Source organism: Rattus norvegicus, chromosome 16 (genome assembly GCF_021556685.1).
Source record: "Rattus norvegicus strain SHRSP/BbbUtx chromosome 16, alternate assembly SHRSP_T2T, whole genome shotgun sequence".
NCBI classification, from domain to species: domain Eukaryota; kingdom Metazoa; phylum Chordata; class Mammalia; order Rodentia; family Muridae; genus Rattus; species Rattus norvegicus.
In genome coordinates this window covers 35,366,405-35,389,664 of record NC_141549.1, presented here as the reverse complement: position 1 = coordinate 35,389,664, position 23,260 = coordinate 35,366,405, and the positions used below count along the sequence as shown (strand labels likewise).

The 23,260-nt window shown below is 39.7% G+C and overlaps 2 protein-coding genes and 1 long non-coding RNA gene across 8 annotated transcripts in view; 1 reads left to right on the top strand and 2 right to left on the bottom strand.

Moving 5' to 3' along the window:
- Positions 1–23,260, bottom strand: part of Erich1 (glutamate-rich 1) — a gene marked incomplete at its 5' end in the record, with an annotated part of 52,793,804 nt that overhangs the window by 48,274,699 nt on the left and 4,495,845 nt on the right.
- LOC148000518 (uncharacterized) overlaps positions 1–23,260 on the bottom strand; it is a 101,150-nt gene that overhangs the window by 21,753 nt on the left and 56,137 nt on the right. The gene's annotated exons all lie outside the window — the stretch shown is intronic.
- Nek1 (NIMA-related kinase 1) overlaps positions 1–23,260 on the top strand; it is a 128,705-nt gene that overhangs the window by 50,670 nt on the left and 54,775 nt on the right. For all 6 annotated transcript variants that reach the window (XM_087587812.1, XM_087587810.1, XM_087587811.1 and 3 more), the window contains 2 exons: positions 3,901–4,064; positions 12,553–12,655. In XM_087587812.1, the coding sequence (XP_087443938.1) occupies positions 3,901–4,064; positions 12,553–12,655 (267 nt within the window). The remainder of the gene's footprint in view (positions 1–3,900; positions 4,065–12,552; positions 12,656–23,260) is intronic.

Below are 23,260 nucleotides of genomic sequence, written 5' to 3'. Positions count from 1 at the left end.
AACTGTCAGTTCACCTGGCTGTTGCTCCGCTAGCCTCTCAGTGTGGAGATAGACAAGACGGTTATCAGAGTGGACTGCCGCTGACCATTCTTGTTTCTTCTCAAAGTTGTGATGTGGACAAAAGTACGTTTTGTCGGTTTCATCAGTATGTATAGATTTGCATATATACTGTATGTATAGATATGCATATTTACTGTCACCAGTTTGTGTTGTTTTCTTTCGAGATGTTTTTCAAATCATAGGTCAGGAATACAGTATGAATCTTTTTTCACAAGTCAGTACTTTAGCAGACATTATATAGCATTGTAAGTATTTCTCTTTTATATGAGTAGTATTATTACTTCCTGGTCAGTAAGCAAGAGCTCAGGATTTGGTATGAGGTGTTGTTTTTGTTGGTTGATTGGTTGGTTTTTCAAGACAGGCTTTCTCTCTGTAACTCTGTCTTGGAACTCGCTCTATAGACCTTGCTGTCCTTGAACACAGAGATCTGACAGTCTGGGATTAATGGTGTGCATTACCCAGCTGAATCTGGTCCATAGTTAAAAATCACCTTCTTCTGAACTGAACTGTTGGCCAGGACTCCTACCCAGCATTTGGGCCAAATTCACCAAGAGTATTGAGAATTTGCTGCTTACTTCCTTACTCCTTTAAAAACATTGTTTTAGGTTTATTGCATGTATGTATGTGCACCACATGCAATGCTGTTGGCCACAGAGGTCCAAAGAGGTGTCACATCCTCTGGAACTGGTATTAGAGTTGGTTATGAGCCACCATATGGGAGATGAACTGAACCCAGGGTATGTGCAGGAGACATTATTTTTGGATAGTTAGGTACTATGTTTTTAATAATGTTTGTTTCATTTTATAGAATTCAGTAATGCTTCCATGATAAGAAGTAAATTCATGTCTGTACCTGTTCCTAAGTTTTAAATATTTACTATGTCAGACTCTGATTTCTGCATAGTTGCCAAGGACCTGGAGTTACAGTGTAATGTGAGTCAAAGAAATTCCCAAAGGAGAGATAGATGAAAACTGAAAGTTAAAGTACTTCAAAGTCAATGTTTTTATTATGTATAGACATTGTTGCTCAAAAGTATAAATATCTGACTTTATTGGGCAATTGCAGAATCCAAGACTTCTTGGCTATGTGCCACCATGCTTGGCGAGGTAAATACGTAATTTGTACCTAGTTTTGTTTATCTAATGATCATGATATGTAAGAAGTGTATCTCTTATAAACACATACATTTTAGTTCTTCATTAGTGAAAGCCTGTTTATACATAAAATAACATGGATCAGCCCATAAACATGCTAAGTTAAGGAAGCCAGACAGAAGAGTACATATTGTATGCTTGTATTCTCATACAGTTTTAGGAAAGGCAAATCCACTCCATAGCAATAGAAAGCAGATGGGTGCCTTTTTATTGACTCAAGGGACATGAGAGCCCTATGTGGAAGCAATTGTGATAATGGCAGTGATTACATGAATAAGCACACTCATCAATACCTTCAGCCTAGTACCAGAGAAGTTGCTCTGGTGTACAGGTGTTTACCACCAATTCTGGTGCCAGTTCTGTGTGTGGGACTCACATAGTGAAAGGAGAGAACGGACTCCTGTGTGTTGTCTTCTGTCTGCACACTTGCCCCATAGCATCCAGAAGTACAAATGCATAAACTCAAATGAAATGCTAAGAATGTCCCTCAACCTATGCTTGTAATTGGAGACATCTAAGAGGGTACAAGCTGGGCCTCTATGAGGGTGATTTCTAGAAGACTGTGTTGCTTCCACATTCTGACACAGTATTTTTGACATTTTGTACAGACATCTTCAAAGATGTTTACTTACACTCTCTTTACTAGAAAGAAACAGTAGAATTATTTAAAGTCAAGGTCTTACCATTGAACTGAGTAATCAGTTGTGTAGATGTGACTACGTTTTCACAGAATTCTAACTCTAAAATGAATATTTTGAAATGTTGATGTTTATATCTGTGTATGTGCATGTGGAGGTGAGTCTGTGGGTGGACACCAAAAGGATAGTATCAGATCTCCTGGAGCTGCACTCAGAGCCACCTCGAACCACTCTGTATGCTGTGAACCACCTCTTACCCACTGAACCGTCTCTCCAGCCCCCTCAGTGCATGATTTGAGCATGTATGAAAAGATTGCTGGGATGGAGCTTTCCTCTTGATTACCATTCTGATTGCTACTAGCCTTTATCTTGTCATTTCAGTGGCTTTTTGTTTGGTTGCTTTTGAGACAGATTTTCTCTGTAATAGCCTTGGCGGACTTAAAACTTACTCAGGCGACCAGGCTGGCCTCCCACTCACAGGCGTCTACCTTCCCTTTGCCTCGCAGGTGCTGGACTTAAAGGCACTTGACACAATGCCCAGTTAGAACTGATTTTCAAAGTAGACTTTCTCATAAAATTTTATATATAGTATCAAGATGGTAAGACAGATTTCCTCTCATGGGACTTTGCAGAATTTTCTTTTATTTGAGTCTAATATTGCTTGTTTTGTTTTGTGGAGGGAGAGTTTTGAGATAGGGTTTGTCTGTGTCCCAGAACTCACTTTGTCGACCAGGATGGTCTCAAAGGCAAAGATCCACCTGCCTCAGCCTTCTGAGTGCTGGGATTAAAGGTGTGCACCAACGCCACCTACCTTTAAAAAGTACCACTCAACTTACTCAGAGCTCTCAGTGTCAATTCTGAGATCATTGAGTTCTTTTCAGTTGACTTCTTCCACAAATGTGTATAGCACTACACTCTCATTGACATTTGTCTCCTAACCATTTCTAACCGCTCCCTTTACTGTGAGTTCTGTCTTGAGTCCTTAGATTTTTACCTTTATCATTTGGTCATTTCTACAGAAAACCCACTAGTCTGTTTAGCATTTGCCTTTTCACTGACACATCTTCCTACCTTGCTGTCAATAGTTTTTCTGGTTCTGTCTCTCAGTCCCGCTTATGTGTGTGGTGTTGATGTATTAAAATGCTTCAGTAACCTGAAGGTTTACAGTGCTTGCTGCCGTTTACTTCATGCATGCATGCTCTGCCTAGCTGTAACCCCTTTTCCTGCAGTGTTGGACGCTCTTCTCTTCCTTATAGTTGTGTTTGTGATCACTCCTCCCCCATTGCAGTGCACACAAAACATACATGTAGTTTAAAAGATTGTTTTCAAGATGTGGCTAAGCAGTATCTTTTCCAAGACTTTAAAATGACATAGAATTTTACCAATGGCCATCTTATTCTCTGCTCTGTGAGTCTACTTACTGCTTCAGAGTACACATCTTCATTCACTTATTCACTCACTGTATGACTAGAGCTCTGTCTTACTTTTGTGTTTTTTTCCAACTTGTTTGAAAAATATTAAGAGTGGATATGTTTCTCCTCTTCTACAGGATATAAAATATACTTAAATCATGTATTTACCTTCCTATACCCTTGGTGAATAGATTTCAGCATATCAAAAATCACATACAATACTTTGTTAAATAACTATGATATCAAATTCTACTTGACTTCAAAACCACATATATTTAAACTTCTCAGAACTGAATCATGAAATGTAGGATATTAACATGTTTCAAAAGCTTCGTAATTAAGATTAGGTTTTTCTATATATGTGAATTTAGTGGCATCTTAATATTTTAGTTTGTCACATTAAGTTATTCTTTACTGTTAGCAGCTGAGAATACTACTGTCTGATTGTTTATGTATCTGATTGTTTATGTAGGAAAACCTCTTACTTTTGGCAATGTGTTTATTAATATATTAAATCTAGGTAATTGCTATTTTTAAGTTAAGCATTGACTGTCTTTCTCTTTTAAGGACGGCTCAGGCCTCTTTGGCCCTGTGAGATGAACATGGTGTATAAGAGCTCTTTGTTTACTCCCCAGGCTTCCTTTTTTGGCAGTGGAGGAGCTGTGTCTCCATCACCTTGTTCTCCTCGGGGCCAGTATGAACATTACCATGCCATCTTTGACCAAATGCAGCAGCTAAGAGCAGAAGATAATGAAGCGAGATGGAAAGGGAGAATATATGGTCGATGGCTCCCTGAAAGGTGTGTGTGCTCTGCTGAGGTGGCCTAGGCTTTGCTTCAGAGAACCTCATGAATCACTGTGGCTGTTTATCTACAGAGGACTTCCACCTGGCGTTCGTCCAGGATTTCCCAGTGGGGCTTCAGGTCACCACCATTCCCCCGATGCTGATGCTATTAGGAAAACTTTGAAAAGATTAAAGGCCGTGCAAATAAGCCAGTGCAAACAGGTTGGACTGTGACAACCCATGCATTCATCCTGTGTGCTTCTGTCGTTTGTCATATCTACACTTGTAGATGGTTTTCCCAATGTTTACATGGGACATTTTCTGCTGTGTGGATATAATGTATCTTCACGTGCAAATTTGACCCTTGATCACACTATGACAAATGTATAGTTCTTCCTCAATTGAGCTAGTGTGGCTTATTTTAACGTTTAGACAGATCATATTGTTTAAAGGATCGTGTGATAACTTTCTGCAACATATGGTTGTAATAATTTCATCTATTTGATTTGAATAAATCATAGCATGGACTTTAGTAGAATCACACTGTCCATGAAGCTCCAGAGCACGTTCCTCTCTTGTTTTTACCTCAGCCCCACTTTTCCTCTTGGTTCTCCTAAAACGCCTCCTCTTCACATGACCTCTGGTTCGTATCTCTTTGTAACCCTTTCCCCAGATTTTTTCACTGAGTTAACTTGATGATAATTGACAATATCAGCACCTGTGGAGACTTATTTCTTTAGGTATGCGTATGTGTTTGCCCAGATATTCTCGGTCGTTACAGGGAACACTAGGACATTTTAGTGAATTTTTCCTGTAATTTTAAATTATTATGAAAATCTTTGATTTGTTTATAATTATACAATAAATATAAATATAAATACATTGAGGATATTTTACACAAATAATTGTTTTGGAGGGGATGTAGCACAATGGTAGAGGACTTACCTACAATACAGGGCTCTATGTTTACTCCATAAAACTGGGAGAAAGGCCATAAAAATAAATGTAAAATAACACTGTGATTGCATTATAAATTGTTAGCAGAAGCCTGAGGTATGGAACTGTAGGTTCCCTTTTTTTTTTTTTTTTTTTTTGAAAAATAAAGACTATAAACTCAGATTTATGTTTAAAATAATTTTAGGTTTGCAGTAATACTGGGTAAAAGTCCGAAGTATACTTTTTTTCTACATATGTCCAACATCTATTTCAGTACCCTTACCACAGTGAAAACATTATCACAATTTAAAGTCTACAGTTCCCATGTGAAATCATTCTTGATAGTTTCTGAGAAACCATCGGACACCTCCAAGCTTGCTCTCCCATTTTGTATTCCCACCAGCAGTGAGTGAGAGTTGTGTCCCTTCATTCCCTCCAGCATTTAGTATCGGGGGCCATTTTACTTGGTGTGTGAAGATACCTCATTTTAGTCACAATGACCTTGCGATGTTGACCATCCTTTCCTGTACTATTGGCCATCTGTAAATCCATTTTGGTGAGTTTTCTCTATGTCTCTTGTCTTTTTTATTGTTGTTGTTTTCACTTTTAGTTTGTTTTTTTGAGACAAGATTTCTCTATGTAGCCGTGGCTGTCCTGGTATTTGCCCTGTATACCAGGCTGGCCTCAAACTCAAAGATCTGCCTGCCTCTGGCATTAAAGCCATGCACCACCACAACACAGTGTTTATGCCTACTTTTTAATTGTGTTGTTATTTTTGTTGTTGAGATTTTTATTCCTTGTAATTTGAGATAATAGTTATTTACTAGTTGTGCCTGTAACCACTCCAGACTGGAAATTAAATCCCGGGTCTAAGTGAGGCACACTGGGCACTTTATCACTGACCTACACCCACACTTCTGATGCCAGGCATATATATTTCCCAGAGTGTGAGTCGTGTTCTTATGCCCTTGATAGATCAAGAGTAGACAGTTGTCATTTTAACGTAGGATGTCTTTGGTGTCCTTAATAATAAAACATGGCTATTGCCTTGCAAGACGATGCAGCATGTAAAGATGCCTGTCACTGAGCCTTTGAACCTGTGTTTGACCCCCAGGACTCACAGGGTAGAAAGAGACAGACTCCTGAAAGATACCCTCTGACCTGCACACATGGCTGTTGTGTACACACACACACACACACACACACACACACACACACACATAGATAAATTAATTTATTTTTTACTAAGTTGAAATCGTGCCCAAGTTCAGTTACAAATTTTTTTTTCTCTGTGTTTTTCTAGATGTTTTATAATTTAGTGTTTTATATTTAGGTCTCTGACACATTTTGAGCGAAGCCTTTGTGTAGGATATAAGATGTATCTAGGTTTTGTTTTCTTTTGCATGTGGATATCCAGTTGTTCCATAATTTCTTAAGAAGACTAATCATGGCTACCTTAAATTACCTGTGTTCTTTGGCCAAAGATCGATGGACTGTTGCTTACTCTGAACAGTTACTTACTCTCTACAGTGTTCCTAATTTTCTTGGCTATTCTGTAACCAATAACCTTATTGCATTTATTACAGACACTGTAGAATAAATGTTAAGCTTACGTTGTTTCAGTACCCCAGCTTTGTTGTTCTTTCAGCACTGAGTAGAATATTCTGGATCATTTCCTGTCCCTGATAAATTCAGATCAGTTTGTTCATATCTACTAGTTAACTTGCTGGGATTTTGATTCAGAGTATGTTGAATATACAGGTAGTACAGGAAGCGTTGGCAGATTGACAGTATGAACTCTTCCTATTATGTCTGGAACATTCCTCTGTTCTTTGATATCTTTTAGCAGACTGTTAATATTTCCTTCATATAGTTTTCTCTATGTGCGGTTAAATTTGTGTCGCTATTTCCTCTTAGGAGTTGGTAGTGTAAGCAGTAACCTACTTTAATATCAGTGTTTGCTTGCTCATTGCTGATGCATAATAAAGCAGTCACCTGTTAATCTTGTATCCTGTAGCTTTGCTGTGATCTCTTACTAAGTTCAGAAACTGGGTTTTTTTCTTCTTAGACAATCATGTCATCTGTGAACAAAATCAATTTTATTTCTTTCTCAATATGCATTTTTCTTTCCTACAATAGATAGTAGTACTTCATTGTCATGTAAGATAGAACCTCAATATGTCGACAGACAATGACAGAAACAAACCTTCTGGCCTATGCTTCTCTATGCTAACTGGCTGAGCATGCTGGTATACACTTTAGTCCTGCCCTTCGGGAGGAATAGGGAGGGAAGGCTAAGTTTGCGGCCAGGCTGATCTACATAGCAAGTTCCAGGCCAACAGAGAGCCTGTCTCAAACAAATAGACAAATAAACAAAACCATCAAATCATGATTGTTTTTAGTTTTGGTTTATGAAATTATGAAGTTCATTACAAATTTACTTCCAATTTTTTCCTAAATAAATATTCAATTTATAGACCCCTCTTTTTTTTTTAATTTATTCCAGTTTTTTTTCTCCATCTTTATTAACTTGGGTATTTCTTATTTACATTTCAATTGTTATTCCCTTTCCTGGTTTCCAGGCCAACATTCCCCTAACCCCTCCCCCTCCCCTTCCCTATAGGGGTTCCCCTCCCCATGCTCCCCCCATTACCGCCCTCCCCCGAACAATCACATTCACTAGGGGTTCAGTCTTGGCAGGACCAAGAGCTTCCCCTTCCACTGGTGCCCTTACTAGGCTATTCATTGCTACCTATGAGGTTGGAACCCAGGGTCAGTCCATGTATAGTCTTTGGGTAGTGGCTTAGTCCCCGGAAGCTCTGGTTGGTTGGCATTGTTGTTCATATGGGGTCTCAAGTCCCTTCAGCTCTTTCAGCCCTTTCTCTGATTCCTTCAACGGGGGTCCTGTTCTCAGTTCAGTGATTTGCTGCTGGCATTCGCCTATGTATTTGCCGTATTCTGGCTGTGTCTCTCAGGAGAGATCTATATCCGGTTCCTGTCAGCCTGCACTTCTTTGCTTCATCCATCTTATCTAGTTCGGTGGCTGTATATGTATGGGCCACACGTGGGGCAGGCTCTGAATGGGTATTCCTTCTGCCTCTGTTCTAAACTTTGCCTCCCTATTCCCTCCCAAGGGTATTCTTGTCCCTTTTAAAGAAGGAGTGAAGCATTTGCATTTTGGTCATCCTTCTTGAGTTTCATGTGTTCTGTGCATCTAGGGTAATTCGAGCATTTGGGCTAATATCCTCTTATCAATGAGTACCTACCATGTGTGTTTTTCTGTGATTGGGTTACCTCACTCAGGATGATATTTTCCAGTTCCATCCATTTGCCTATGGATTTCATAAAGTCATTGTTTTTGATAGTTGAAGAGTATTCCATTGTGTAGATGTACCACATTTTCTGTATCCATTCCTCTGTTGAAGGGCATCTGGGTTCTTTCCAGCTTCTGGCTGTTATAAATAAGGCTGCTATGAACATAGTGGAGCATGTGTCTTTGTTATATGTTAGAGCATCTTTTGGGTACATGCCCAAGAGAGGTATAGCTGGGTCCTCAGGTAGTTCAATGTCCAATTTTCTGAGGAACCTCCAGACTGATTTCCAGAATGGTTGTACCAGTCTGCAATCCCACCAACAATGGAGGAGTGTTCCTCTTTCTCCACATCCTCACCAGCATCTGCTGTCACCTGAGTTTTTGATCTTAGCCATTCTGACTGGTGTGAAGTGGAATCTCAGGGTTCTTTTGATTTGTATTTCACTTATGACTAATGTTGAACATTTCTTTAGGTGTTTCTCAGCCATTCGGCATTCTTCAGCTGTGAATTCTTTGTTTAGCTCTGATCCCCATTTTTAATAGGGTTATTTGTCTCCCTGCAGTCTAACTTCTTGAGTTCTTTATGTAGTTTGGATATAAGCCCTCTATCAGTTGTAGGATTGGTAAAGATCTTTTCCCAATCTGTTGGTTGCCGTTTTGTCCTAACAACAGTGTCCTTTGCCTTACAGAAGCTTTGCAGTTTTATGAGATCCCATTTGTCAATTCTTGATGTTAGAGCATAAGCCATTGGTGTTTTGTTCAGGAAATTTTCTCCAGTGCCCATGTGTTCCAGATGCTGCCCTAGTTTTTCTTCTATTAGTTTGAGTGTATCTGGTTTTATGTGGAGGTCCTTGATCCACTTGGACTTAAGCTTTGTACAGGGTGATAAGAATGGATCGATCTGCATTCTTCTACTTGCTGACCTCCAGTTGAACTGTCTTTTTCCATTGGATGGTTTTGGCTCCTTTGTCAAAAATCAAGTGCCCATAGGTGTGTGGGTTCATTTCTGGGTCTTCAGTTCTATTCCACTGGTCTATCTGTCTGTCTCTGTACCAATACCATGCAGTTTTTATCACTATTGTTCTGTAACACTGCTTGAGTTCAGGGATAGTGATTCCTCTGGAAGTCCTTTTATTGTTGAGGATAGTTTTAGCTATCCTGGGTTTTTTGTTATTCCTGATGAATTTGAAAATTGTTCTGTCTAACTCTCTGAAGAATTGGGTTGGAATTTTGATGGGGATTGCATTGAATCTGTAGATCGCTTTTGTTAAAATGGCCATTTTTTACTATATTAATCCTGCCAATCCATGAGCATGGGAGATCTTTCCATCTTCTGAGGTCTTCTTCAATTTCTTTCTTCAAGTTGTTATCATACAGATCTTTCACTTTCTTGGTTGAAGTCACACCGAGGTATTTTATATTATTTGGGTCTATTATGAAGGGTGTCGTTTCCCTAATTTTTCTCACCTTGTTTCTCTTTTGTGTAGAGGAAGGCAACTGATTTATTTGAGTTAATTTTATACCCAGCCACTTTGCTGAAGTTGTTTATCAGCTTTAGTAGTTCTCTGGTGGAACTTTTGGGATCACTTAAATATACTATCATATCATCTGCAAATAGTGATATTTTGACTTCTTTCTTTCCAATCTGTATCCCTTTGATCTCCTTTTGTTGTCTGATTGCTCTGGCTAGAACTTCAAGAACTATATTGAATAAGTAAGGAGAGAGTGGGCAGCCTTATCTAGTCTCTGATTTTAGTGGGATTGCTTCAAGTTTCTCTCCATTTAGTTTAATATTAGCTACTGGTTTGCTGTATATGGCTTTTACTATGTTTAGGTTTGGGCCTTAAATTCCTGTTCTTACAGCAGATCTCTTTTTTTCCCCCAGTATTTTTACGTTTTATTTTATTTTTTTACTTATTCTCTTTGTATCCTGCTTATTGCTCCCATTTTGGTCACTCCTTCCCACAATGCTTCTCCCATTCCCTCCTCCTTTCTCCTCTGAGTGGGTGTTAGGATACGTGAGACTTAATAAGTCTCTGCAAAGCTAGGCACTTCCTCTCCCACTGAGGCAGCCCAGCTAGAAGAACATATTCCACTTACAGGCAGCAGCTTTTGGAATAGCCTCTGCTCCAGTTGTTCAGGACCCACACAGCGACCAAGCTGCACATGTGCTACATATGTGCAGGGAGGCCTAGGCCCTCAGGTTAGCTTACTCTGTTGGTCTTCCTGTGGAGTTCCTATCCCCTCCAGGGCTGCAACCCTTCCTCCTACTCTTCCATAAGACTCCCCAAGCTCCAGCCACTGTTTGACAGCCAGATCTTACAGAGGCAGTTTCTCAATGAGTCTCCCTCTTCTCTGATAACTCCAGCTGTGTGTCAACTTTACAGAAAACCAGCCAGTATGGTCATCTTTGCATCTTCCGAGGTGCACTTTTAAATATATTAAGCCTAGTGTCGTGTGAGCACAGTCAGTGTGAAAATCTGAAAGTCAAGGCTGCTATACATGGGACCATGTTTTTAGTGAGGTACTGCTCAATGATTCTAATAGTGTATGTTAATTTGTGTGTTACACTGGCAAACACTGCACACAGACCAGAATGCTGGTAAATTAAATACATTTTACTTCTATGATGGTTAATGTCAGTGTCATCATGATGCAAAGCAGAGAGATCAGAGGCTTTATCTAATGACAGATAGTGGCGTATACTTCCAAGACCCTCAAAACAATCTTACCAAGTAGTCATACATTTTTAATGTTGTGTCTGAGAATGATAATTGATACTTTATCTACTGTCTTTGGGCCTAGGATACATACACAGGGAGGTCCAGGGCAGAATGCCAGCTTACCTGGGTATATGCAGAGGCATGTTGAATTCAGACCACGTGCCCTTAATTGATGTCAGTTTTATAGTATATAATATGTCTGCTAGGGGACAGCATTTGTGCACTTCAGAGACATGCACAAATCTCTTGCGGTTATCAGCCTACCCAAGCTGGCATAGCTAGATTTCAGAAAAGTCATGTGGGACTACAGTAACCATCCGGAATAGCTGAACAGCATAGTAATTGGCTCTTAAACCAGTTATAGATATTACCTAGTCCTAGAAATGTCCTATCATGGAAATTCTAAAGAATTTCTCTTAAATAACATGCAAGGTAAAGGACTTTAGATCACTGTCATTCATGGGGATAGAATACAATAGATTTTAGATTTTTCCTTTCAAATACTTATTTTTAAGTATATATGTGTACATTTGTGTGTGTACACACATAAGTGCAGGTGCCTGTGAAAGCCATGTATGTTACATCCCGTGGAGTTGGAGTCAGTGGTGGTTTTCAAGCAGCTTACATGGGTACTGGGAATAGAACTCAGATCCTCTATAAAAATAGCAAGAACTCTTAGCTTCTGAACTATATCTTCTGCCCCGCATTTCAAGATTTCACAGCTAAATTTCTTATTTAAAATATGTTTTATGTTTTGGTTGTTGCTATTAAAAAGTTGAAGAAATGATTATTTGTGGAATGAAAATTAGAAATTTTAAAATGTTTACTGAGAAACAGAAAAGGCATTATTTCATGATTTTACAGAACATTAGTTATTTTCCAGAAAGAAGCTACGGAAAGTTTATATACCATATTAGCCACAGTCCAAATAGACAGAACACTACAGTAACTTACTCAACTTTCTTACTCATCCCCAAGTCTAACCACATTTGACCTTGTGCTATGACCTCCTCCCTCATCACCGGGGCCGGTTTATGTGTGTGCAGGTCTGTGTCTACCTCCTGTATTTACCATGCTGACTGACTGACACAGCAGGGGGCAGATGTTCAGTGAATGCCTGTCACCTTTTCATTTGCTGTCTAACCTCAGCATAGTTACACTCCTGACAGTAGTCAGCGAAAGACGCTGAAGTAGCATGAGAAAAGACCAAAGGCAAGGACTGCTGTCACTTTTCCCACGTTGTCCATCTTACTGTCTGTGAGTAGATGAATCAGATCAGTATAAAATGAATCCTGTCAAGAGTTGAAGTGGTGTCAAGAGTTTGCTTATTTAAAAAAGATAGTAAATAATTCAACTAAGGCAACCATATGCACGCATGCATGCACACATGCACGTACGCATATATGCACATGCTTCTCAGAGAATGTGTATTTTCTTTCTGCTTTCGTATTCTGCAAGGAAAATAAAAAATTACAGTTTTAATGTGCAATTTAATGCTGAAAATCGCTGATTCTGTGGTTTGTCCAAAATAGGCAAAAAGGACACCTAGGTGTAGAGAGAGCCAAACAAGTGGAAGAATTCCTACAGCGTAAACAAGAAGCTATGCAGAATAAAGCCCGAGCAGAAGGACATGTGGTATGATATTTTTTCTTGGGATTTTGGACATATATTAGTATTCAAAGTTAAGGCCTGGAATGGTTCAAGTACAAGTAAAAATTATGATGTAGCAGTCTATGCACAGTAAAAGATATTGAAGATGTTCCAAAGTAACATATAGCTTATATTTTCTCATATCTTGTTTATTAACCTGTTTTCTGATATCTTTTATTGATATTTTTATAACAAGTAAAATTACATCATCATTTTACATTCTGTTCATTAAAAACAGAGATGGGAATAACAATCTAAATATTCATATTGGAGATATAAGTTCTTAAATTGCTGGAGATTTTCTTTTTTTTTTTTTTTTAATCTTTATTAACTTGAGTATTTATTTACATTTCGATTGTTATTCCCCTTCCCGGTTTCTGGGCCAACATCCCCCGAACCCATCCCCCTCCCCTTTCATATGGGCTTCTCCTCCCCATCCTCCCCCCATTACCACCCTCCCCCCAACAATCACATTCACTGGGGGGTTCAGTCTTGGCAGGACCAAGGGCTTCCCCTTCCACTGGTGCTCTTACTAGGATATTCATTGCTACTGGAGATTTTCTTAATATACTGTTTGTTTTAATATTTCTAAGTAGCAAAGAATTTTAGGGGAAAAGGGGGAAATAAATTTTTGAGTGAATACACACACACAATAGTATTTGTTGAAAAGCACCTTAGAAACAAAATAATTACTTTAAACCAGTTAAGCAAATTACAAAATGAAGTCATTTATCTAAAAATATTAAGTTCTGAGGTAATCACCTTACTAGTTCTTAGCTGTAGAGTGCCCAAATGTATTTTGATCTTTTGTCAAAACAACTGAGGGTTGCTTCTGTCCTCTCAACTCCCTGTGGAGCCTCTGTTCATGTAGAAAGTTCTTCAAAGTATTTTTGTTAGACTTATCACATGTGTATAAAAAGCCCATAATTGGTAACTGTGAATTTATTAACAGTCATTCAATATATTTTTCCCTTTGAGATTATATTATGGAAAAAAGTGACAGTTTTGATTGGTCACTCTATCTTTAATACACATACTCCAATTTACTTTCTTAATAATCTGGAGTGATTCTGTATTTGTGACCTTTCTCTATATGGGAGAAGATAATTTCTTGCTTTCTCCCTTTTTTGAGTCTTCCCATTAATGGCATCTAAATTTTTGATTGCTTTTTGAAAGGACGTTTAAACTGCCGTGTAGCCTAGGCTGGCCTCAAACTCAAGAAGATCCTCATGCCTGGTTGAGCGCTGGGACTAATGGTGTGCACTGCCATTCTCAGCTCTGGTTGTAGATTATTGTTATTTAAAATAGTTAGTGGGCGCTGGAGAGGTAGCTGGGCAGCCGGAGTGCTCGATGCTCTTGCACAGGTTGCCCTGACTCAGGTTCTTAGCGCCCACATCAGGTGACTTTGAGCACTTGAACTCCAGAGGCTCCAACATCCTCCTCAGGCCTCTGCAGCCCACAGACTGATGCTCACACTCACAACCTAAAATAAAGAATCGTTTACTACCAAGACGGAGTGACTTTTCCCACCACTGATTTTGCCTAATCCTGCTCTTCTATCGTCTATTTTTTTCATGTTTGAGAATTTCCTCTGGTATTTTCTTTAAAATTTTCTTCAAAATTTGTTGGGGAAAATGCCTTTATTTTTTTTCTGACACTTGAACAATATATTGTGGTAACTTTAACCTGAATTTGCAGGTCTGAAAAGCATGGATTTTGTCTTCTCATGTATATGTATGTGTAGTATGTGTGTGTTTACATGTGTGTGGGAGCACATGTGTGTCTGGGAGGCTGGGAGGGATCAAACTCCGTTTTTCGTAAAAGTGCTTTGACCACTGACCCCCTCCACAGCTCGAATTCACCTTGTTTGTGACAGATTTTTTTTGCTGAGTATTCTGTAGGCTGAGGACTGTTCGTCTTCTGACATGCCCATTTCTGATACCTTAGGTGTATTATACGCCTTTCCCTCAGACTCAGGAAAGGTTTTCTTCTTTGTGCCTGGAAGCAATTTGATTATTAGAGAACTCCTGGGCTTTCTTCCTGGGCCTGTAGGTTCCAGTTTTTCATCTGCTGTTTCTTCATGACAGATGCCTCTCATCTCCTGCTTTTAGGGCATTAGTATTAGAGCACTTGCGACTCTGCACCATCCATTGGTGCTTCTTTTTACTGTTTGAGTTTAGATGGTTTCTATGGCTGTGTCAGGTGCCTCGGTCCTCTACTGTATTAATGCTGCTCATCTCATCCCGACCTGAGAGTCTTCATGCCTTACTTTCTGTTCTGCCTTTGCACAGTTAGAGATGAAAGCAGGGCTTCTTACATATTGGCCATTGCGAGACTACTGAGCTCTACTGTAGCCCACATACTGTATTTTGTTAAATATTTCAGTATTGGCTTGGGTGTTTTTATAGTTATAGTTTCTGTCTTTATAACCCTATACTTGTTTCTACCTTGAAAAGTATAGAACATCATTATAAAAGCTATTTTAATTTTCTCACAAATTTCTGTCTTCTCTGATATTTATGGGTCCTTGTTGATTGATAAGATTTTAAGTAAGATTTTCTTATTTAAAAAATAATCTTGTCCTATTTTTACTATGCTTAGTAATTTGAATTAGTATGCCAAGCACTATACACTTTATCTTCAGGTGTTTTTTAGTCTTTAAACTATTTGGGGACTTTAGTTAGAAATTTAGAAATAATTTGACTCCTTGAAGGCGGACTTTCAAGGTTCCCTGAGACTGTGAAGAAGTGTTCTCTCTCATGCTAACTTGGCCCCTTTGGATTATCCTTGCCTTCCTGGTTCTGAGGTCTTTCTACTCTGCCTGCTGAAAACATGAGACAGTCACAGTCTGGTAGGCCCTGGTACTTTGCCACTCAGTGAGAGGCTTCTAAGAACCTCTTCACATTTCCAGCACTGCCTCTCCCTCCGGCTTTGTCTTCTTTGCTCTCTGACCACACGTTCCTGTAGCCTTCAGCTTGCCCATCCCCTAATGATGTCTCCTCAACTCAGAGGGACCGTGTCACTCTGTTCGTTTCCTCTCTTGTACTGCTGCCCAGAAGCTCTGGCCAGACATGAAGTAAGGCAGTCACTGCTCTCACCTCCCTTGCTTCCCTCTCCCAAGGATCTCCCCCATCTGCCTGTTATCCCGGATGTGAAAACCACGTTTCTTGTATCTTTCCTAAACTTTTAACATAATTTTAGTGTACCTCTAATCACATTGATCTATTGTTTTTTTATTTTCTTTATTTCTCAGTGTTCCATACATGTGTACAATGAACTATGAGTGGACTTATCCCCTATTTCCCCTATACATTCCCTAGCAAACACCTTCCCAACTTTGTCTTTTTTTTTTTTTTGGGGGGGGGGGGGCTCACCAAATCCAGCTAGCACTGCTGCTATGTTCCCGAGTGTGGGGCCCTCTAGTGGAGTATGGAAAACCTAGCCCCAATAATGAGTCCCTTCACCGGCCAGTAGTTCTCAACATGGGGTAGGGCCTGGAGGTATCATTTGTGCCTACTTTACAAAGGTATTATATAGTAACCATAGCTGCTATGAGTTCATGAATTCTATAGCATGTCCTTTACAGCAGAGGCTATCAACTTCGCTAATGCAGTAACCCTTTATTACAGTTCCTCATAAAAGTATTTCTGCAGAAGGCCCCTCTGCCAGAACTATAATTTTGCTGTTGTGAATTATTGTGTAATATCTGTGTTTTCCAGTGGTCTTAAGTGGCCCCAGTGAAAGGGTCATTCTACCCACAAAGGAGTCCTGATCCACATCTGGGACCCACTGTTCTGGAGGACAGATGTCATGGCACTTTCTCCATCCTCCACCTCTTTCATTCTCCCACTGCCTCTTCTGGATGTTCTCTGAGCCTGTAAGCTGTTCTTGTCTTTAATTAACTGATTGGTAATTAAAATTTCATACTTTTTTTTTTACTTTTCAAGACAGGGTTTCTCTGTATAGCCCTTGTTGTCTTGGAACTTACTATGTAAACGAGACTGGCCTCAAACTCGCAAAGCTCTCTGCCTGCCAAGTGCTGGGTTAAAGGCATGCCACTATCACCAGCCTTACAACATACTTTGATGATGGTTTTCTCTCCCCACCTTCCCACCTCAATACCCACCCAATTTTAGGGGTTTCCTCCCCTTTCCCTTTTCCCTCCCTTCCCCTCTCCCCTTCTCTCCAACATTTGAACATTAGAACGGTTTGTTTAACTTACCTGTTGTCTTGTTTCTTGCCCCTTGTTCTGTGAGCATTCTTGTCTCTCTTTCTTTCATTGTTGCTAATGAGATGATTTTTCTGGATCGTACTCCCCTTTAAGCAGCTGTTTCTTTTTTCTGATAATTCTTAGGACTGCTATTCTATCCTTGGTGTTCTAAGATTTAATTGGATTATTTTTACGTAGTCTTGTCTTGTTTATTTTTCTCTGACCTGATACAGGTTCTCACTGGTATAGTGTTTACTTCGGTTCTTGGGATAGTCTCACTGACGATCGCCCTGAATGCTGTTTCTCTAACTGCTTATCTTCTCAGGAAGTCTGCTCTCAGCGGAGAGGTGGCCTTTATATGGAAGGCCCCTCTGCCAGTCTCTCTCTGCTCTGCTGTCCTCCCCACGTTTCTGCCTTGATTTCCCAGCTCACTGGGGCCCCCAGCTCACAGCTCATCTAGTCATTTTGGCTTCACTTCAAAACTCCGTGTTTATGTGTTTGTGACTTCTAATTTGTTTTCCCTTCGAGTTTCTTTATTCCCTTCTCATTTTCCTGCTGCAGTCTCCTTTGCCAACAAAGTAGTCCATTCCTTTCTAGTACAGTTTAACCAAATTTTAAGGACAGAGGCAGCTCACAGCCAGACTTTTTGCCAAACAATATGATTGCCCTCTAGGCCCACTCACTAATGAAGTTTATTCACATTCTGAAACTTCATGAGCCTGGCCTCTACTCTCTGAGTTTCTCCCAGCCTGCTCCCATACTCCTGCCTGAAGTTTTCAACCGTCATTGTTCACAGCTTCCTGGGGCTTCTTGAGCCCACAGCTACAAACTCGTTCAAGTTCCTCCCGATAACCAATTCTGGAAGCCCACAAACAACATGGCCAAGGTTAGCAGTGCAACCATCCCATTTCTGACACTAGTTTGTTACATATTTCTCTCTCTGTTGTGAACAAAATACCGGATAAGAATACCCTCAAGGAGGAGGAATACACATTGACTTACTGTTTCAGATGACACACTTTGTCCTCGTGAGAAAAGCATGTGACAGCTGCTTACATTTTTGTCAGTGAGTTGTCAGTGAGCAGGAAACAGACAGTGAGCTGAGCAGTGACTTTTTTTTTTAAGGAACATTATGCATTTCCAAGATAAATCTATTAATGCAGTTTCCTTAGTACCTAGGTGAATATGTATATATAAAACTACCTTAGAAATATGTGACTGACCATTTGTAGTTTTCATTATTGGGTAGATGCATCATGTATTACTTCTAGATTGACCAACTCAATAAGGCTATTTTTACCCAATTTGTGAAGAGTAGGAATACAAAGATAGGCAAATGTAATTTATCTTTATAATAATTTGTAATCAAGTGTTTTTGTTAGACAAGAATATGTACACTAGTGTATTAGAATTCTCCAGCAGAGTATATAAAAACATTGTAGAGTGTATATTTATAAAAGAGAGGATTTAATATAGTTACACAGCTAAAACGCTCTGTATGGGAGTTTGTAAGGCAGGGAAGCAATAACACATTTGAGGAAGCCAGAAGCATCCAGACGTAAAATATTGCTAGTGTATCCCAGTCTCAGCAGAAACCAAGAGCTCCGTGGAAAAATGAACTGATTCAGGTTCAAAGGCTGAGGAACCTGGAGTCTGACGCCCAAACCAAAGAAGTAGAACATGGCTGCTTTAGAAGGAAGAGGCAGGGAAGTAGGTTGAGTGCTGCCCTTCCTTTCTTGGATGTATTTTTAGAATTCTTATGCTAATTTTAGGGGATAATAGATGAGATATGGTAAAGGTGCAATTGTATATACTTTATTTTTTAATTTTTAAAATTTTATTTTAAGGGGGGAAGGTCAGAGGACAACTTAGTGTACTCAGTTTTCTCATTTCCACTTTACCTAGTTCAGGAATTGAACTCAGGTTGTCAAGCAAGCATCTTTAGAGCTCTCCCCAGCCTGAGACTATTTATACTTGAGCTTTAGGCTCCCAGGAAAATAGACCTTCATAGGGATTTCCAGTCATATTCTGCCGCCAAATATGTGCACTGCCTTCCGCATTACCAACATACTGTACCAGACTGTACATTTGTTAGAGCTGAGAAGCCCACACTGACACATTGTAACCAGCCAAAGCCCATGGTTAATATTAAGGTTTACTTCCGTGGCTGTATATCCACTTGGTAGGTCTGCACAGATACATAATATATGTGGCCTCATGTATTGTCACACAGAGAACTTTACCTGCAGAGGAGCTGCTTGTAAGTTCTGACTTTAGTGAGGATTTCATATAAGAACATGCTGCCCAGGTTTCCACACAAGAGTTTCTTTTTAGGTTGACTTACACTATAATTTAATCATAATAAAATTCACCAGCACTGAGTATGCCCTACTGAGTAATTGACATATGCATATAATCATGAGCACACTGCTCTGTCCTGTCACCCACCATTTCCCCAGTTTTCTATGCCCCTCCAAAGTTGATCACTCTCCTCCCAGTGATCTGCTCCCGTTCCTTAAAGTTCTGGGACGTCTGTAGACCTTTATTGAAAACCGTGAATCATATAGTATGTAGTTTATACGGCTCACTATTTAGATCAAACTGGCCTCTAACTCAGACAGATCTGCCTGCCGTTGCCTCCCAGGTGCTGACGTTCAGGGTGTGTTCCCCACACCTAACCTTATATTTCTGAGTTACATTCTTTGTGTGGATAGCCCACAATTTGAGTATCCATTCTTCTGTAATATAATATGGTCGTTCAGTTTACTCACTTATACACATGCCCATATAATTGACTTCCCCATCCTCCTATGGAGTCGTTTTCTGAGTCGACATGTCTCATTATGTGTACCTGAGCCGCTATCTGTGGTTATACCGTAAAACAGCACTGGAGAAAATCAAAGCTGTCAAGGTCATGTTTGAACCATTTATGATTTGCACTTTGAGCAGCTTGTTATCTTTGATGGCATTCTGTCATTCTTTGGGGTGCTTATCATAATTACTATGCCCTCTCCCTTCTTAACAGTCCTTCTTTAATCTTACTTTCCTACAACCTCTAATTATACTTCTCTTTCTCTCATCATTAGCTGTACACCTCATAGCCAGACTCTTCAAAAGTGAGTGAAGTTCATTTGTTTCCAGCTCCTTATCTATTATTATTTAACCCTGTAAGCAGTTGTCATCACATTGAAAGATGTCACAAGTGCCCAGCCTCTCAAACATATGCTGTTTTTTGTTTCTGTTTGATTCCTTTTTGGTGTGGGCTGAGGACCCATGAGCTAAATAAAGGATGCACCATTGATCTGCATTGCCAACCCATACACAGCTTTGTGATGTTCATCTTCCTTGACCTTTCTGTGACCTATGACCATGAGCTGTAAAATTTCTTCCTTATCTTCTGCAGTTTACTCTATACTTTCTGCCTACAGTCTCTTAGCATGCTCTTTCGCATAACTTAATTTTTCTTCAATTTTTACATGTTAATGTTCTTTAGGACTAAATCCTTGGTTGTTTCTTACTGTAAGTATTGTAGAATGATCTCCCTCGGAATTCTACACCAACTTGTATGTACATCTATGTGTCAGTCAGACTACTCCCTGGCTTCTGACACTGGCCTTGCTCCATTCTGCACATTCATTTCTCCATACTTCATTTGCATTCCATTCCTCTGTGTTTTCTTATAAATGTCATATATTTTAGTTTGTTTTCACTTGTGTGTGCCCGTGAGTGCCCAGAGGGCATGGGATCCACTAGGGCTGGAGCTACAGCTGAGTGTAAGGCACCTGACTCTGGAGTCACAGTCCTGTCTCCAGCAAGAGCACCAAGCACCGTTAACTGCTGAGCCATCTCCCCCGCTCCAGCACCTTTGGTTATTGATATTTGCTTTGTAAATTACCAGAAAATAAGAATGGCTTTATTTTTTTCTCCAGTCTTATGAATTTAACACATATATAAATGCACATAGACAAGTTACAGAAAAACTCCCATCTTGTCCCAGGTTATGTTGTTGTTGTTAATTTCCTTTTCTTAAAAAACAGGTTCGTAGGGGGCTGGGGATTTAGCTCAGTGGTAGAGCGCTTACCTAGGAAGCGCAAGGCCCTGGGTTCAGTCCCCAGTTCCGGAAAAAAAAAAAAAAAAAACAGGTTCGTGTGGGGGCTTAATTAGGGTTGTCTGTATAACCGAGAGTTTTACTGTTCTCACAGGAGTGTGGTGAATAGCGCACACCTAGGGTTTTACTTCTAGGCTCATGCATACTGGTGAGAAAATTAATTTCTTTATGCTCAGTGAATGAAGGCCCCAGCTGCTTGCTACAGCTCTTAGTTGGGGTTTTATTGCTGTCAGAATTTCAACATGACTGTGGTAACTCTTACAATGGAAAACATTTAATTGGGGCTGGCTTACAGTTCAGAGGTTCAGTCCATTATTGGCACGGTGAGAACCATGACAGCACATAGGCAGACTTGGTGCTGGAGGGGTATATGGGAGCTCTACATCTGAGTCAGCAGGCAACAGGAAGAAAGAGAGCCTCTACTCCAACAAAACCACACTTCCCAATAGTGCCCACTCGCTATGAGCCTATGGGGGCCATTTTCATTTAAGCCACTATACTCCCTATCAACTGGAGATGCTTCTTTGTAGAGGCATACATATTCCCAGAGATCACCTGAAGTACCTTAGTACTTGAACCTTTCCAACATGCCTTACATTGCCAAACAACTGCAGCCTATGAAGAGAGTCTGCGACCAATGCGGTTTCATTCTTTTTTAATAAGTGTTTCTGTAGTAGTTCTAGTTCTGTCCTTTTATTTTTAAGGTACCTGAATGAGGGTGAGACATTTTGTAGTGAATATATACTTAGTTCATTTGTTTTTCTGTTTTAAAAATCTTACCAAATGACCACTTTTAACAGTATTTAATGACAGTATAATTTTGATATGTTTGGATTAGCTGTGTTTTATCCTTTTATATTTGCTTTATCTAATTTTGTTCCTCTGGTTTTACTCTTTCTGCCTTTATCTTGTCTGAGTACTTTTGAATATTCCATTTCAGTCAATCCGGTCGTTGTGATTGTATTTGTCTTCATTTGCAGAAGTGATTACCTCAAGGGCTCACAATGTATATATAATTTTCCACAATGCGCTTATAAATTGGGTTAATTCAGTGGTGTGATGCTTAACTTTGTTTGTCAATTTGACACAGTTTAGTCACCTATGAAGTCTCAATGAGAGATTGTCCACATTGGCTTGGCCTGTATTTCTGTCTTTCTGCTCTTGACTGTGGCTATGATGCACCTTGCTGCTTCAAGCTCTTGCCACTGTGACTTCTGTGCAGTCATGAGCTATATAACCTGGAGATTATAAGCTAGAATAAGCTTTTTTCACTAAGTCTCTTTTCACTGGGGTATTTTATTATAGCAACAAATGAAATTAGAACAAATGGGAATGGAAAAATGTTACCACTATAGTGCTTTCTTGACTCTGTCCTTGCAACCAGGAACATTAGCTGCTCTCTCTCTTTCTCTCTTCTCCTCTTCTCTCTCTCTCTCTCTCTCTCTCTCTCTCTCTCTCTCTCTCTCTCTCTCTCTCTCTCTCTCTGTGTGTGTGTGTGTGTGTGTGCGTGTGCGCGCGCGCGTGCAATACCTGTGTTGCTAGGTATTGAACCCAGGAATTTCACAGGCTGGACAAACACTCTTTCACTGAGCCATACTTCCAGCTCTTGTTGCTATTGTCTAATATATTTAAGAACTAAGAGAAAAGGAACATTTTCCATAATTCTTGTTCCCTTCCATCTACTTTTCCAAGCTTATATCGTTTTCTTCTTACATCTTTTCTGTCTAAAGAATTCCTGTTCATTTATTTGCTTATATTTATAGTCTCAACCCTGAAAGAAATTCCTTTTTAAGAATATTATGAAGAACTTGTAAATAAAAAGCACCATTTAGCAAATTGAGCAGATTAAAAGTCTGTCAAACACAAACAGGGAGCCAGAGAGAAGCAATTCCTTCAGCAGTGTTTTCTTCCTTGGTAGTATTTTAATTAAACAGTCCCTTGTCCTGTAGTCAGGGAACCTGGTCCTGAGCAGGATCCTTCTCTCCTGGCTTCCCAGATAACTTGAATCACAAGTGTGGACCACTGTGTAACCAGCAGTCCTTTCAGATCAGCTCTCTAACTGCAAATTCTCTCCATCTTACTTTGTACTAAGATCCCCTCAATCCGTCTTTATTTAGTGGTTTCATTTATAAATCCAGTATCTGTATTGGGCTGACAGTTTACTTATTTGAAAAATTGTGATTCAACTACATTTTACTCTATGTAGTTTTTAGTGAGATTTCTCTACCTTTTGAAATTTTCTGTAGTAATATTTCTCTGGGTGCTTTGAGTA